This window comes from Mustela nigripes, chromosome 1 (genome assembly GCF_022355385.1).
Source record: "Mustela nigripes isolate SB6536 chromosome 1, MUSNIG.SB6536, whole genome shotgun sequence".
NCBI lineage: Eukaryota > Metazoa > Chordata > Mammalia > Carnivora > Mustelidae > Mustela > Mustela nigripes.
In genome coordinates, this window is record NC_081557.1 from 142257178 (window position 1) to 142275988 (window position 18811).

At 34.4% G+C, this 18811-nt stretch overlaps 1 protein-coding gene across 11 annotated transcripts in view; it reads right to left on the reverse strand.

Moving 5' to 3' along the window:
• RAPGEF2 (Rap guanine nucleotide exchange factor 2) overlaps positions 1-18811 on the reverse strand; it is a 249798-nt gene that overhangs the window by 21138 nt on the left and 209849 nt on the right. For all 11 annotated transcript variants that reach the window (XM_059374445.1, XM_059374406.1, XM_059374435.1 and 8 more), the window contains 8 exons: positions 12971-13107; positions 12175-12333; positions 5688-5840; positions 5247-5411; positions 2246-2353; positions 1955-2158; positions 1747-1855; positions 1039-1285 (listed from right to left, as the gene is read on the reverse strand). In XM_059374445.1, coding sequence (XP_059230428.1) covers positions 1039-1285; positions 1747-1855; positions 1955-2158; positions 2246-2353; positions 5247-5411; positions 5688-5840; positions 12175-12333; positions 12971-13107 — 1282 coding nt within the window. The remainder of the gene's footprint in view (positions 1-1038; positions 1286-1746; positions 1856-1954; positions 2159-2245; positions 2354-5246; positions 5412-5687; positions 5841-12174; positions 12334-12970; positions 13108-18811) is intronic.

The following is an 18811-nucleotide window of genomic DNA, read 5'->3' on the forward strand; positions in this document are numbered from 1 at the left end:
AGGAAGACCCATTATTTTATCAAAGAAAGAAATATAACCTACATGCTTTGAACTGATCTCTTATATCACTGTAGTTCGAGGAATATAAAATAAATGCATTTGGTGTATACATATTATTTACTTATTTATTTATAAGTTATTAGCACGTGCACAAGTGATGTGCGTGAGGGAAGGGGCAGAGAGAGAGAAACAAACAGACAGACAGACAGGGAGAGAAGCAGACGCCTTGCTGGGCGTAGAACCAGATACTGCCAATCCCAGGACTCTGAGGCCAAAACCTGAACAAAAAATCAAGAGGTGGAGGCTGAACCAACTAAGTTACCCAGGAGTATTACATCCAGGTTATTTAACATTAAAAACAAAAACCTTTGCTAATGGTAACTGAGTTTTATAAAAGATTTCAAGACTCAGAAGAAGCTACAATGAAGAAATAAGCAAGCAAACAGGCAAACAAGACTTAAAAAGTGTGACACCTACAACTTTGTCTAGTCTGAGCTCCTGGCATAAATTAAGCACCCAAGGAGAGATTCAAGAATATACCTCACATTATGGACTGTAGAGCCCACTGAGAGAAAGGAGTTTTGTGCTTGGTTAGTGTTATCCTGGCAACAATTAAATAACTGAAAACAGGAAAAAAGAGAATGGCAAGGATGAAGAGTAGCAACAAAAGCAGCAGAGATTTGGTTGTCAAAAAGCAGATACTGATGGTAGAGAAGAAATCCAGAAACAAAGAAAAAGTAGCAAAAATAACTCCAAACCATGAGTGAAACAGGAGCAAACACATATTCTTAATTTTTTTATATTCAAGAAATTAAAAAAAAAAGTCCAAATGAGAAAGTGCTAATGAAGCTTGCGTTAGACAAGTAAGTGGCAAATATAGGAGATTAAAATCAATGTGGTTATTTAATATTGCTTCTAAGAAAGCTCAGCTATAAAGCTTAGAACATTTTTTAGACTCATGTGTAAACATTAACTATATCACTATCTTTACATATCATTTTAACACAATAAAATAACAGAAAATTCATAGACACTTACTTATATGGTTTCTGTGGTAAGATACTGATCCGAGTCTTGTCAAGTATCTTTTTTAGCTTGTTCCTCCCTCCAACAGTATTGGCTTTACTTTTTTTATTTACTTTTTCAAGTCCTATCACCTGTTCTACATCTACAGCGAGATCTGGAATGGAGTAGCGACTGGCCTTTTTGATGTCTCCAATTTTAGGAAGGTGAGGGGCACCATTTCTTTTCTCTTCTGACAATCTTGTTAGAAGTTCTTTAAATACTAAAATGAAAAGAAACACACACAAAAAAATGCCCATTATAAGAAATGTAAGCAATTCAAAGGAAATTGTAGGATTTGGAAATAGGTAAGAAATAGACACTTCAGCTCTCAAAAACTATAATCCTACTGAAAAATACTGCTCCAATGAATGAATGACACCAAAAATCTGCTTTGTTAGGTTGCTCTACCACTTCCATTCAGAATAAGTTAAAATGCAGTGGTATTTATAGGTATTTAACATAATGGATGTTTAAAACATTTATCAATAATAATTTTTATGGTCCTCAAGTCAGATTGTGATTTAGAATGAATTATATGCATATATACATATGTATTTATTTTACTATATTTTGATTCTTATATTTGAAATATTACTTATAAAAATGTCTTTTTTTCATGATTAAGACCTAAATGTGATAAAGACCAAAAGGAGAAAAATGAAAGTATGCAAAACTACTTACCAAATAAATTGGTTTTCACAGTGATCGATAAGTGCGTGTTATTTCGAAGAATTTCCATGGCTTTTGACAGCTGAATATTTTCAAAGTTTTGACCATTTACTTCTAATATCTAAAAATAAAATTATGAAATTTATTTCAGTATCCCAATTAATTGAAGGAAAAAAGACACCAATATTCACCCTTAAGTTTGGATTTAGAAATACTATACCTGATCCCCTCGTTTCAAGCCTGCTTCAGTTGCTTTGCTACCTGAATCTACACTGTCAACAAAGATTCCAAATCCCTTCTCTGAGCCGCCAAGTAAGATAAAAGGCAAAGGAGCTTCTCGGGATGGTTTTGTTAATGTCATCAATCTTCTTTTTGCTTTAGCCGCACATGCAATATTTAACAGCCTTAGATGTCCACCCATTTTCTATAAAAGTTCAGAAAGAGTGGTTTCAAAAATAGGCTGAATTCAATGAACTTAAAATTGATCACTTTTTAAAATCACAAATATTACCTCTCTTTCCAGGTTATTTTCAAATTCTTCTAGAAATCGAGTCATTGCAGGATCTCCTTCAAAGTCATTGAAGTGATTATTCACCCACAATAATACTACCCGTGTAACCTGAAAAATCAATTGTTTTCAATAGGTTTTCTTCTTCTCAGTACTAAAAATGTTCAATTAAAGTCATTTCAAAAAAGATATCTAACAAACAATTTACTTAATAACAATGGACAATAAACTAAAAATAAAACTCTTCACAGCAAGGATTTTACTCATAAGAAAATCATCTTCTGAAAACATATAGATTATGAATACAGACTTTTTGTTATTTTGCCAAGAAGGGTTTTGTATCTGTGAAGGGTTGTACTTGTATCTTATTTACTCTCAAAACATACTTGAAATTGGTCATAATAAAAATAAAGCTATAATAAAACCAAAATAAATTAATACAAAAGAAAACAGAAACTATAAAATAACAGCAGAGGGCAGAATAGATAAAAGGAATGAATAGTATTAGGCCTACAAAGAGCTATAAGGGAACAAACTGTAAAAGGAAGGAACTAGCTGGGAGTTACTGGGAATTACATCTTACTTGCTGACATTAAATTTAGGAGACTTTTTGGTACCTGGGTGGCTCAGTGGGTTAAAGCCTCTGCCTTTGGCTCAGGTCATGATCCAGGGTCCTGGGATCGAGCCCCACACTGGTGTCTCTGTTCAGCAGGGAGCCTACTTCCCCCACCCCCTCTGCCTGCCTCTCTGCCTACTTGTGATCTCTGTCAAATAAATAAATAAGATCTTAAAAAAAAAAAAAGATCTCGGAGACTTTTAATATCTATAATTCTTCGGGAAAAATATGTAGCCTTTCTCACACTTTCACACTTGTTTTCACAGAGCCCTATACCTCCTTTATACAAATGCACAGTTATAGAATATTTGTGTTGTACCCAGTGAGAAGTATGTGACATTCATTAGATTAAGTTCCACGTGGACAGCTTTATCTGTTATGTTCTAAAGACATCCTTAAGACTCACTACAAAGCCTGGAATAGAGTGAATTCTCAACAAAAGTTTACTAAATGGGGATGCCTGGGTCAGTGCTGGGCATGGAGCCTGCTTAAGATTCTCTCTCTCTCTCTCTCTCTCTCCTCCTCCTCTGCTCCCCACTGGTGCATTCTCCCTTAAAAGAAAAGTACAACTGTGACTTTTTAAAGAAGATTTTATTTATTTATTTGACAGATATAGAGAGAGCACAAGTAGAGCAGCAAGCAGAGGGAGAAGGAGAAGCAAGCTCTCTCTGCTAAGCAGGGAGCCCGAAGCGGCACTCGATCCCAGGACCCTGGGATAATGACCTGGGCTGAAGGCAGCTGCTTAACTGACTAAGCAACCCAGGCACCCCTAATTGTGACTTTAAATATAAGAGTATTTGTTTTACTTATGAGTTTAATTTTCTAAATTTTAAATAACATAAAAGAAATTTTCCATAGAATTGCTTTCAAACATCTTAACTTTTTAATTAGAGTGAGAAAATTAAGCATGGTATTCTTTCAGCAGTAGAGAAACAAAAGTGATGGTATATAGTTAATTTTTTTTTAAAAGATTTTATTTATTTAAGAGAGAGAGGTGAGAGCATGGACAGGGGAGGGAACAGGTAGAGGGAGAAGCAGACTCCCTGCTGAGCAGGCAGTCCAACAGAGGGCTTGACCCCAGAACCCTAGGCAGATACTTCACTGAGCCAAAGGCAGACATTTCACTGACTGAGCCACCCAGGTGCCCACAGTTAATTTTTTAAAAGATATTATTTTTAAGGAATCTCTACACACATTGTGGGGCTCAAACTTACAAGCTCAAGAGTCACATGCTCTTCTGACTAAGCCAAACAGGGACCCTGGTATATAGTTAATTTTTTAACTACAGTTAAAATACTATTTATAGTTAATATATACTTAGGAGTCAAGTTTTGATATTTATATTAATTTTTGCTCATTTACTATCGCTGTTGTCCGTTTTTCAAGTTTAGGAAACCCAGAAGATTACCTCTCTTGAAACTGTATCTAAGATAAAACCTTTTCATAAAATTAAAATTTTGCAGCTAAGAAGCCAATTTAAAGGTCTTACTAGCCTATCAGAGGTTAGAAAATGGAGATTCATAAATCATAAGTTGAATACTACCAAATACCACCACCAACAAATAACTTTTAAGATGTAGTATGTGTTAAGAGGTATTAAGTGAATTGAGTCAAGGACTACAAAAAGAACTTTACTTCTATTATTCCTATTCACAATAACCCCAAAAGGCTGCTAATTATTCATTTCAAAGTAAATAAGTGATTCTCAGGAAGGTCAGATGACACATAAAGTACATGGCAGAGTTAACACTCAAACTAAGTTTTGACAGCTGGAGAGTTTGGCTCAGTTGTAAGCTTAGGACTCTCGGGATATGAAATGAAAAGCTTCGCTGTCCTAATGATTTCTCTAAGGCCACAGAACTAGTTAGTGGCAGAACCGGCAGGAGAACTTGGGTGCTTTTCACTGTTGGTCTCCTGTTCTGGATCTTCCCACCTGTCTTCCCCAGTCTGTCTCATGTAAGTTAGACTCACAAGGAAAGGAAACATTGAGTACAGGCAAAAATTAACTCTCACACCTCATAAAAGTATGTAGTTTATAATCTAATCTGGTCTTGACAGAGCTCTCAGGAGCTTATACAGGAATCTGTTCAGAATTGTTTTCCTGGGGCCTACCGACCAGCAGTGCTTATAATAAAATGCTGCTTGGGTGCCAATTTAAAAATTGTAACTTTCACCCAGCATACACGGACCATTTGCCTAAGTAAAGAATGCAGATTCCAATGGAACTCAGGAGTTTGGGGGTTGCATCATTTTGGGGGGTTAAAAAGTACATTCTCTTATTCCATTAAAATAATTTGAACATTATTGGTGTGACAAATATTAAAGTATCCTTAAGTTTATATCTGAATATTTCATATTTAGAAGCCAAACCAGAATATATTTTCTAACCTTATCCCTGAGGCTCGGGTCATTAAACCACTCCAATAACTTTTTGCCCACTTCCATTGGGCTAGAAAGAAAAGTCCTATAGGTCAACAGGAAGTCCTCTATGAATGTTGGGTCCACCACCGAATGCTCTTCCACTAAATGCATTGTTAATCTCTCTGAGGTGCCCTGTAACAAATAAAAGATTTAATCACTATCCTGCATAAATACCATCTATATGGTACCTTAATTCCAAATTTTCAACATAAGATGAACTGGGTAGTAATATATACCACAATTTATAAAACTGCTGTTCATCAGGCAGTATAAAGATTTTTCTTAACAACTGATAACTTTTAAGAGAAATTATACACAAAAATGTGGCATGTGGAATCTTGAGTGGTCAAAACTAACTGATACTACCCAAAAAAATCCTCTCACAAGATGGAGGCATTTCAGTCTTACCTTGATGACGATGTGCCCCTTTCTTGTTCCGGTTCTATCGAGTTCTCGGTGTTCTTTTACCATAACAATTTCTCCTTCCTCCTCAACTTTTTGCATGTTCTTTTCTACTTGGTTGAGGATACGGCAGTAATCTTGCTGGGCTATACAGACAAACTGGAATAAAATGTAAGTCACATGTTACTGATGAAGTGCTTGCAAGAGACCTAGCTGTACTAATAATTCAGTGTTTTAATTATTTAACACTGACATTTTTCCACGTCTTTTCCATACCCTCTAAATGAATGCAGTAATGAACCTTAATCAGACTTCTCTACTTTTTAATGTATTTCTTCCTTGGCCAAATCAAGTTTCATTTTTAGCATATTTATATGTACTTTATATTAAAAATCCTAACAATTTTAAAAATCAGAAGATAAAATTAGAAGAATTCTTTTTCATATGCCTCTTCTTTGATGGTGGAATCTTAGGAGGGAAAATTTAAAAACATAATTGCCATTTAGTGGGTTTTACAAGTTAGAGAAGATTTTAAAAGCAACAATTTTAAAATAAAGATGGTTTTAATAAAATATCAAAATTCAAAGACACCCTGGAATAGATATTATAAATTTGCTAATTATACTGATAAGAAATCAGTTTAGAAAATTTATTCAACTGTAGCCCTGAAACAAATACATTACATGTTAATTAAAAAAATAAATTAAAAAGTTTATTTAAAAAAGTCCACAAAACAAGTCACCTACTTGTTAAACTTAAGTCATTATTCTTTGTAACTAGTATTAAGAGTAATCCTTATTCTTAAAAAAAATTTAAAAAATAATATGCACATCAAGCCATCACCCCAAATATAAAGAATCTCAGGGCTTAGGGCAAACCATTAAATTACATTTCTCAGTGATTTTAAAAAGAAAGTGAAGAATGAATTATACAAATCATTTATTGCATAAAATAACCAGAAACCAGTGAGGAGGAGATAAGAGTTAGATTCTAAAGTAAGAAAGAATTGAATTTTGAAGAATTGTATTCTCATTTTGCAAATGAAAAAAGCAAGGACTTTTCTTTTTCTCCTTTAATGTGAAAAGATTTTTTCTTTTTAATTTTAAAATTTTTTATTTTTTATAAACATATATTTTTACCCCCAGGGTTACAGGTCCGTGAATCGCCAGGTCCACACACCCCACAGCACACCCCCCCCCAATGTCCATAACCCCATCTCCCTTTTCCCAAGCCCCCTGAAAAGATTTTTCAAAAAAGGGGGGATGGTTAAATTACAGCATATAGAAGATAAAATATGACACAGCCATCCAAAGTCATATTTTCACAGAATATTTACAGTTTGGGCTTAATGTTCATAATAGCATATTAATTTTTTTAAAAGATGCAAAACCAAATGTTGTAATAACTATAATGAAGACAACATGATCATCATCATTTTGTGGTAGCCTTACAGGAACTTTCTCAATTTATCCTCCTTATCATCCTATAATGAAGGTAATACTATTATCCTCTTTGTACAGATGAAGAAACATCTGTACCAACAACCTGCTGATTTGCCCAGGGTCTCATAGTTACACATGTGCTAATCAATCAATCAATCAATAATATATATATATATATACACATGCACATCAAAATCTTGGAGTGAAATATAACAAAGTGTTTAATCACTATTGTTTCTGAGCAGTGCAAATTGTGACTTTCATTTTATTTAAAATACTTTTCTATATTTTCCATACTTTCTGTATAATCAGTAAAAATTTTTTAAAAGAAATAGCAGTGCTTCATACTTGAGAAACAGCATATTACAATTTTTAAAAAGATTTTATTTATTTATTTGACAGAGAGAGAGAGAGAGAGACATCACAAGTAGGGAGAGAGGCAGGCAGAGAGAGGGGGAAGCAGGATCCCTGCTGAGAAAGAGGGCCCTCCCCAGAGAGCCCAATGTGGGGCTTGATCCCAGGACGCTGAGACCACAACCTGAGCCAAAGGCAGAGGCTTAACCCACTGAACCACCCAGGCATCCCAGCATATTACAATATTAAGTTCCTGTCAGAGCTAGCTGATAGAATCCCATTAATTTTTCAATTAAGAACTTGGAATCAAAAAGTTAAAATGAAAAAGACAGGCTTTTCTTGTAATTACATATAGTTTAATTTTTTTTTTAAACATTAAAAACAAAACACATTTCTGTAACATTGACCACAGGTGTATATATGTTTTAAAATATGTGGTCCTTAGTTCCTTGTCTCAAAATAATTAATTTTTTTTTTTAATAGAGCACCAAAATTGCTTGCTCTCTACGCCTCCAAATAATGTCAGGTGACCTTTTCTTATACTCAGTTTCAGAGAAAATAATTACAAATTGTATTTTCTCATTTATCTCCTAAAAAAAGAAATAACATCTATGAGTTAAAAGGAGTAACAGAGAAAAGAATGCTTTTAGAAGAGAACATACTAAAATTAACATTGACTAAGTTAAACTGATTTAAGGAAATTAGAATAAGCTTGTTTTGAAATGCTTAATGCCTAGAGAGACATTTTTGCTATTTCTTCTGTACCAAACTGAAGAGTATCACCCAAAAAGAAAATAAAACCCAACTGAATTTCTAATATGGCCACATATATTTAAAAAGAAATACGTTTTAAATGAAAACATTTATCTACATTTTTATTAGCAGTTTTAGTTTTGCTTTAAGAAGTTTGTAGATCTAGGGACGCCTGGGTGGCTCAGGTCATGATCCCAGCGTCCTGGGATCGAGTCCCACATCGGGCTCCTTGCTCGGCAGGGAGCCTGCTTCTCCCTCTGCCTCTGCCTGCCTCTCTGTCTGCCTGTGCTCGCTCTCACTCCCTCTCTCTCTCTGGCAAATAAATAAAAAATCTTAAAAAAAAAAAAAAAAAAGAAGTTTGTAGATCTAATAAATTCATGTGTAAAACATAATTTTAATTGGTCTGATGAAGCCAGATGAAAAATTGTAAATTATGTATATAATTTTTTTGGTAAGGTTTTATACTTTCAGATAGCTGTTAACACATGATAACACCTTGACATTCTGATATAAAATAAAAATTCAAACAAGATTTTGCTTATACAAGGCCAAAGGCAATTCATATTGGAGGATTGGTTTTGTGGCATAAGACATCACAACTGGTATGTAGAAGAAAAATTACAGATGTTGAAGGGATGAAGTAAAATTAAGCTTCAACCCTAATACAGTATTGTTAACTTTCAATGTATCCAGGCAACTTTCTCTAAAACTACTTAAATTCCAAGTGTCAGTTTCCATGGTCTCTGAAAAAGGTGTGTTTAACAGGTTTACCTTAACAGGTTAGATCTATTTAAACTGGGGCACTTTGCTATCTGTAAGGAAAGTTCATACTTAATTGTTCACACAGGTATCCAAGTATTCATTGAAGGGTGTAGGGCAGGGTATTAAGCAATGCCTGATGTGTCACTGGCAGGCCTAAGACAGGTAGTGGGGAAGGAAAAAGGAGAAGGAAAAGGAGAGTAGGAGAGTAGAGGAGGAAGAAAGGAAGAGGGATAGGAGGTGAGAAGAAGAGAAAAAGGCACGTATGGGAAACGGAAAACCATTACCAATCTCTAAGTACCTATATGTGTCTATATATTGCTCTGCTTTTATCCTTCAAACAGGACAGGGGAAGAAGTATAGACAATGGAAGGAAAGAACTGAAAGAAGAGCATACAAAGGAGGGATCTGGAGCAAAATACAACTTTGAGCATGTCTTGGGATCCAAATAAACAAAAATAAATGTTAAGTTTAGTCCACTCATCGTAAGCCACTTAGTCTTATTATGAACTCAACTTAATTATCACATTACCCAATGTTTATTTTCAGAACCCACTGCAATGTAAGAAAATTAAGACCAGTCCTAGACGAAGTTGCTTCTTGGTAAAGAGAACACCATTTTTGTTCATTTCATTCAATAAATATTAATTCCTAGTGTGCTCAGGAGAATGATATAAACTTATGGAGGCCATCTTATGGTTGAATGAAAATATGATTCTCACTCTTTCCTCCACCTCCTCTAAGAGGAATGATCTGACATGTTACTTTCTGAGGGATGTATGACATTTTAGCAGAAATACACTGAACTTCTAGATCAAAACAAGCATTTACATTAAACGGTCTAACTTTTATTCTCCATCCTTGTTTTACTGCTGAGGGAGTGAATGTCAGATGAGTCAGTGGAGGTATAAGCCTGATTCTTGAAACCCCTGATTTAACATGTTCCTTTTATAGTGGCTTAGAGTGGAGTGGAGTGGAGGAAAGAGACTATCAGGCAGATACCTCACCTTTGACCTACTTTGTATATCTGGCAACCTCGTATCAGGATCTATGAGTCTACGTATTTTAATCAGAATTTTCTTTTGGGTCTACCTTGCTAACACTGGGTTTCCCACTAATTCCTCATTCAGTAAATGGATTAGACTATATTCCTTGACATCTACTTTCTCTTCCTGTTCCAGAACTCCCAGATAAATATTAAATGTTACCTGGTATATTTGATATTTCTGAAGCACTCTGTAATACTCAGCCATATAACATTTTAATCAATTATTCTAATACATTTCTATGCCTCTAATATCATTTCAGTTCTATGATTACAAATTTCTAGCAAAAGTGGCTGGCCAATTAAGACATATTAATGTAATCAATGAATTCTCAGAAATAAAGTTACTTTTTAACTTGCCCTTTATGGGCAGAAACTCTGACTAAAATGCTCCAGTAATGCCAACATGTCCCAGAGAGGAACTGATAAGAGATAATAGAATGGGGAAACCTTTAACAAATTTCTAGTTTTTTTAGACTAAGTATGGCTTTATTATTTTTGGAAGTATAGTTCCAGAGCTGAAAAATCATACATGATTGCTTTTACAAACACATTGCCAGGCCAAATAGACTTCAAGATTTACCTACCATTTTGTTTTCTTACCTTTAATTAGTCTAAGTCAAATCTTTGGGTTTGTTTATATTAAAATATTTTATCTTTCAAAGACTTCTTTTTTCAGAAGAAAACATAAATAATTGAGAGTTGACTATATTTAGAATGTTCTTCTGGCCTTACTATTCAAAACAATGAACACAGCCATTTATTTTTTTCTCTACAGTGCTTACTGAAAGAATTATTTGGCAACATTATTTAGATTCTCTAGGTAAGATCATTTTATTTATAGCCCATAGTCATTTTCTTTTTTGGTAAGTAAAATGCTTAAAATGAAAATATAAATGGGTACTATTTTACATTTATCAGACACAATAAAAATTCAGTGATGTTCTTTCAGAAAAAAGTATACTCAGATGTATTTCAGACTACAGACTAATAAATACAATGAGCACTTACCTTTAATTAGTCTAAGTCAAATCTTTGGGTTTGTTTATATTAAAATATTTTATCTTTCAAAGACTTCTTTTTTCAGAAGAAAACATAAATAATAAAAACTTGGTAACACAAGTATCTTAAATTTATTTCTTACTAATACAAAGGTTACCAATTATAATCAATTTAATTATAATCTAAATCTAACTAAAATCTAAATTTCACATTTGGTCTCCATATTTTCTCTAGTCTTTTATTAAATGCTTTTAAATAATGAATATTAACATAATATCAACACTAACATTTTTCTTTTGCTATCAACTATTTTCTTTTAATTAGCAATTACATTTTTACTAGCAAGTTCTACTGATTCATACTATGATTAATTTATATGACTTCTAAATCAATTCCTTATTTTGTAGGTATTTAAATAAAAACACTGGGATGCCTGGGTGGCTTAGTTGGTTAAGTATCTGTCTTCCACTCAGGTCATGATCCCAGGGTCCTGGAATTGAGCCCCACATCTGGCTCCTTGCTCAGTGGGGTGCCTGTTTCTTTCTCTGCCTGCCGCTCCCCCTGCTTGTGCTCGCTCTCAGACAAATAAATAAGATCTTAAAAAAAAATAAGATTCTGAAAATAAATAAAAACAATGCATAACTGTATCACATCTTTATTAATCTACTTATTTCTTTTCATAACAGATGTTTTACTGCTATATTTTTTTATGAACAGATTATAAAAATATTAATGAAAAATTTAAAATATTATGTTTATAGAAACTTTTAATAAAAAAATATATGTAACACCTAGTTATGCAGGGTCCAAATAACTTTATTTATTTATTTATTTTTTAAAGGAAGCTCTGTGTCCAGTGTAGGGCTTAAACTCTTGTTCTGAGATCAAGAGTCACATGCTCTATGGACCAGGCCGGCCAGGTACCCTGAGTCCAAACAACTTTAAGGAAGATTAATATTTAATTTTCTGGGGCATGATAACACTAAAAGTAATAGTACTAATTTAAGATATTATTTATAACTCTAAAAAATGACCTATTTATATAGGCAGAAAGATCTTACCCCAATGACATATAGATGTTAAGCACAAAATATACATTTTTTTTTTCAAAATATATAGTTTTAATGATATTTCATACCTGGCAGTCATCCACTTTCGTTCTCATTACTCCTTTCATGTATTCTTTGTCCATGGTAGGAGAGACACCGAAACTATTTCCCATACATAATATTTCTGCTTTTCCATCTGGATAAGTTACTTCCACAGAACCATTCAGAATCACTGACCAGGAATCCAGCTAATTAAAAGAAATGAAGACAAAGCAGAGAATCATGGTCATGCAGCTATTAGTGCTAGAATGGTTCCTACAAAGGATTTAGCAGATCTTTCACCTTAAGGATGGAATAATTCAAGGAAAATGAACTGTTTACTAAACTCAAAGAACAAGGAATAAAGCAAAGCACAGCACAGATCTGTGTTTTCCACACACCTAGCCAAGGGTGCTTATTCTGCTCTTTTAATTTGACCTCAGACGCTTTTCTCTAGGTAACACAAGGAAAAAGAATTCTTCTGCTCCCCAAAACATATGTAAGTAATATCAAATGATCACCATTGTCTCAATAAGATCATTTTGTTCTGACAAAAGGCATATTATGAACATTCAAAGTTACAAAAATCTGAAAAGTTAATACATCAAAGTATTTCTATCAGTATCATATGAAATATTATTATAAGAAATAGTGGATTTGGAATACTTTGACATAACAATAAGTATATCATAATTCTTGAATTATTCAAATTACTTGTTGCTTATTTTTTTAAGAGGAAGAAATAAGAATTTTTTTGTGTATATTTGTGTATATTTTTGCGCATAAAGCAAATTGTTGAGAGACCCTCAAACAGAAACTTTTTAAGTGGTGGCAATGTTCACTGACCTCTTCACCATCATTTAACACTATGGTCCCAGCTCTTTCCACCACTGCAAACACCATCACGGCACAGAGTTCTCGTCTCACCGACATTGTCATATTGGCAAAAGCAGGCAACTGGTGCATAAATTCTAAGAGTTGTTCTGAAAGGCAAAAGATATTGTAAACATTACAACTTTTTTAAAAGCAAACATTCAAAAAGAATGCTTTAGGGTTCTTTTTAAATGTCCTACAAATGTGCCCACTGGAAAATATAATTACTTCAATTATTGTTAGTACAAAAGTTGGATTTCTTGCAGGTATACCAAGAATTGTCACTGTGGAAATGGTGACATTTACTTATTGATTTAGGAACAACGTATACACTAAAATTCAAATTCTAATGGGAATGAAGAAATTAACAAACTTCAAATGGGAAATTTCTATTGAAAATGAACTATGATCTTAAGGCTAATTAAAGCTGAAATGAAATAAAGCTCTGAGAATTCTGCAAAAAGTCAGTAGGTCTATTCTAGTGTCTTTTGGGCAAGTAGATGTCCAAAACAGCAGAAATAACCTCTCTTAATCTAAAGCTAGTCCAGGATTTAGAATTCAAAGGATAAATTTGATGAATGAAGACAAACCTATCAAAATTAATCAACTAAAAAAATTTACAACATTATGTGAGAAATACAAATGAAGATTGATATATTATTTTTTATTCCACAGACTGGCCAAAAAAGAGAAAAGTATGAACACTCTTCCTGTTGGCAATGCTGTGGAGAAACAGCTTAAACTTTGATGCATTTCTAGCTGTTGACAAGATGGATGACTTCATAGTCTTTTCTAGTCCTGTGGTCTCTATTTTTAATTTTCTCTATTATTAGGTACCTTTACTAACTACTTACTAAATGCTTTCCTTACTTTCACTATGGCTCCATGAGGCACATGTTTTCTTTCTCATTTCATAGGGGGAAGCCGGCTCAAAGTCATATAATTAGGAGGTGGCAGTGATATGATTCAGGACTGCCTGCCTGCCAGAGCTTCTGCTGGACATTATAAGTAGTGATAAAGAACACAAGGTGAATGGCAGACTTCATTTGAATACTTATTAGTTCTATTACTTTGGAAAAGCTGACTGATTCCCTTAAGCATGTTTCTGTCATTTGTGAAAGAACAATATATAGTTGAGACAATAACATGAAATAGAAATAAAATAAAGTCCTTAGCACAGAGTAAATAATAAATAAGAACTGCTATTCTTGTCATTATTATCATATATCATTCAAACTTTTAGCTAAGTAAAATTCTGGTACATTTTTCTTGTCTTCATATAATGAAACTGTCCCTATGCATATTCCATCAATCTGTTAGGATTTAGTGACATATTTTACGTTTTCGGATATACAGTAGCTTGTTAATTGCAAAAACAACACAGAATAGAAAGATATATTCTGTGAAAACATTACATTTCCAGAAGGTCAGACTAAGTGTTCTTCTCTGGTCCAGCTGGATAATGTCTCTTCTGATTAGACCCTATGTCATCCCTCCTGTGTAAGACTTTTTGTAACACAGGGTAGCTTCAGAATCAGAGTAACAATGGTAGGTGGTACTCAGCGTTCTTAAACCTGACCCAGACTGCCGTGCCAAGAAATTAATTTACTGTTGCAAACCAGCACTTTTTTTTTTTGCAACCAATATTTAAAAAAAAAAGAAAAAGAAAAAGGAATCAAAGCACATCACTTACAAAATGCATTCTGTTTAATGAAACTTTTATTTCTGGAATGAGTAGGTGCATTTGTGTCATGCCATAAAGTATATCTATTCCTGGGCACAGTGATAAAGCAATTTCTAATGCTACTTCAAGAGGTGACCCACATCTATTATATATGGGAGGTAAGAATCATTGTTTTACAAATGCATGGGCCTTTTGATTTGAAATATAAAGGCCAATGTATAAAACCCTGGTTCTCTGACTCACCTATCACTGTTAATTCTGCAGTTACCAGCTCTGCTTTCTTCAGCTATCAGTCGCCTACCCCTCACCATAAAGTATAGAATATTATCTATAGAACACATATTTTGCTTTCCCCCCCTCCCCAATTGATACTGAATTTCCTTGGACAAATGAAGATTTATGGTCTTAAGAAAATATGGGACTAGAAGTTGTCAGAAATGTCTTAAATTTAACATAATATGTTTAGGCAACAATAAGTCAAATCACAACCACATATATGACTGAAGAATATGAAACTTATGAATATAAAGTATAAAAATATATTCAACTAGGGACTCCTGGGTGGCTCAGTTAGTTAAGCATCTATCTGCCTTTGGCTCAGGTCATGATCCCAGGGTCCTTGGATTAAGCTCCCTGTCAGGCTCCCTGCTCAGCAGGGGGCCTGCTTCTCCTTCTGCCCACCCCCTATTCATGCTCTCTCTTGCTCTCTCAAAATAAATAAATAAAATCTTTACAAGAACATATTCAACTAATACTTGTTATAATGATTTGAAATATCTTGCGTAGAAACTATTCTTGATATTTGGAAGATTCCTGTTCATTAGTGGGTCATGAAATCAAGTTGTGCTATATGAAATAATGACTAACATTAAAAAAAAAGATATGATAGGATAGGAAATATCTGTGTATCACACATAATATAGATAAATAATAAAAAGAGAGAAAAATAATTATAGTCATGTACATGATTCTTTAGCCTCAGTTGAAAAACTAAAAATAAATACATGCTTAGCCAGATGATATCTAAGAGTTTTTGACTCTCAAAGATTCAATAATGGTATTTCTGGTTTTGCAGTAACTTCTGTTTATTACACTGGAGAATTAGAGCAATTAAAAAAGTAAAAAAAAATTCTATCATAACCTTCAATAAATACATAAATATGAAATGAAGCATTTGGCTGTCAGGACTCAACATAAACTCTGGTAATGCCATAGGGATCACACAGACGTTAAGGAATTCCATCTGGGATGAGTAAAAAGATAGTTTCTAGGACATGGAAAGCAGCAGTCATGGATTGGAGGACTACTTTCTTCTATATTGCTTGGAAAAATCTATTAGAATCACATATTAACTAATACTATTTTATCTTATTAGGAAAGGAATACTTCTGCTCATGAAAAAGCCATTTTTAAAAACTTTTTTCTAGTAAGTGTGACATACAGAAAACCCAGATAATCAACTTACAGACATCATAAGCTACATCAGTATAGAAATTAATTTATCTTATTTGCTTTGCTTTAATTTTGTGTAAGAAATGATTACTATTAAGTTTTGTTTTGTTTTGTTTTAATCTGTGGAGTTTTTTGGTGGTATGTTGAAGGGGAGAAAAAAGAATTCTTTGGAAGAGATCTTGGAAGTGGGTCTCTACGCTAATGTGTCAAGGCATCAAGACAAAAAATTGAATTTACAACCATTCACAGTAATTGAGGACCTACAAAGGTATGAGTTGGAGGGCATAAATCAATAAAGTCCCTTCCTTCAAAGCACTGAAACAAAGCACTGAAACACACCCAAGAATCTATGGGAATCCAAAAGCAATTTTAATTCTTGCAGTTTTGGGTTTTTTTTTTTTAATATTTTATTTATTTATTTGACAGACAGATCACAAGTGGGCAGAGAGGCAGACGGAAAGGGAGAAGCAGGCTCCCCACTGAGCGGAGAGCCTGATGCGGGCTCGATCCCAGGATCCTGGGATCATGACCTGAGACAAAGGCAGAGGCTTTAACCCACTGAGCACCCAGGCGCCCCAATTCTTGCAGTTTTTAAAATATGATCAATTTTAGCAATTTCATTTGATTCAACTTAGATTCTCCCTCCAACCTAGATACACCATCCCTTCCCCCTTTTTTGTGGGGGTAGAGGAAGGTGAGGAAGGTGGTTAGGAAGAGATGTATCCAGAGAAAGCATCAATTATGTAAAAGGTTGTAGTTTATATGAAACTAAACTAAATATAACTATATACTGGAAGGTGAGTTAGATTTAATAAAAGAAACAGCTAAAGGGCTAAAGAGTTCCCACATGTGGTTCTGTTTTGGGGAGTTAGAATATAAGATCTTACAAATCTCTTGTAGGCGAAGTATTTATTAGGTCTTATCTTTAATAATAATGGTTTATTATTTTAGTTAATAGTATATTGAAAGAAGCAAGCATCAGAATCTTCACAGCTTACAAGTGAATTGTTATTCAAATAAATGTTATTCACTGGAGATTATATCAACAAGTCCATTAAGAAATAAGATAGCTTTGTATTCTCCTGTAGTAATCAGCATAGCTTTTGCTTTCCAGAAATTGTGGAAGCTTCTTAGATATGAAGTGAAAATTTTAAATTTCCAGGAATGACATTTTTAATAGTCATTATTTTCTTCCATAACTATACTAAAATGAACATATTCAAAAAGATGATACATTAACTTACAAAAGAATAATTTCCACATCAATCTGTTCATAAGCAGTGTTCAACCTCATTAAAAATATCTGAACAAGGATTTTGGATTAAGATGGCAAACTGAACACACTTCCAACTTCACTTTCTCTTTAAAACTACAATAGAAAGATTTATGTAAAGAAGTCGGCAAGGACAAAGAGAATAGGACAGTGAAGTACAACTTTGGACACTGGAAACCAAATGCATGTGTATGTGGTATCAGTCATGAGTGAGTGAAATCCACTGTTTTCAGCAGGTAAAAGAAAACCACTCTCATTTATGCTGCAGAACCCTCAAAACCCTCAAAAGACTTACAAACTGTCAGTACCTTTGGAATGGGAATAGAGGTGGTAGAGAATGAAATGGGCTGGCATCAGGGATGGAAGTCTGTGAAGCCATTAAGTACCCTCCTCCACCAGAAATTATCCAGAAAGGATTAACACAGAACACATGCTTTCTTGGGGGCCACAGACCCAGGTGACTTCCACTTTGACTTCCTTCAGGTCAGAGCCCTTTAAAAGGGGCCATTCCATTACAGCCATTCCATCCTGTTCAGTTTATTCCCCAACCTCCATCACTTCCTAATCCCCACTTTATTCTTCAGATTGCAACAGAGCAAGGACCTTAACTGCCTTGCCCCCAACTGAGTTACCAGGACCTAGAAACATGTTCAGTACATCCAAGGTGCTTAATCGTATTAGCTGAATAAATTAATGGTTACCAACACGTGATATTCAATTCCTGTAAATTTTTAAATTACATTTTAAATGTCTAGCCCTAGTTGTTGGGTTTTTCTTCCTTAATTTTCTAGCATATGTATATGGTGTAAGTGGTAAAAGATTTTCTTCATGTTTGTTTCCCTCAAAACACATGCAACTGTCCACTCATAACTATGCTCGTGCGGTCCTATATCTAATCCCAATAGATCCAGTTTCTTGAATTTGTCTTCAAATATATATTGGCCCCAAAAGAGTTGGCACAGTGGTAGGAAAGATAATCTGGCTTAGCCAAAGGTGGTTACAGATTCCCGGCCTGTGGTGGAGAGAAAATGCTCAACGAAGTTGCTCTGACTCCTAGTATTCTAAGGAAAGAAGCTGGAGTGCAGAAGGCTCACTCAAACACTACACGGTTATTATATTGTCAGCTCTTGCTCTGATAGAAATGTGGGTAAAGGGAACTTCAGGGGGGCACCTGGATGGCTCACTCATTAAGTGTCTGCCTTCAGCTCAGGTCATGATCCCAGGGTGCTGGCATCAAGCCCCGAATTGGGCTCTCTGCTCAGCAGGAAGCCTGATTCTCACTCTCCTAATCCCCCTGCCGCTGTGTCTCTGTCAAATAAATAAAATCTTTAAAAAAAAAAGAAAAGGGGGGGAGGAGTCAAGATGGCGGAGAAGTAGCAAGCTGAGACTGCTTCAGCTAGCCGGA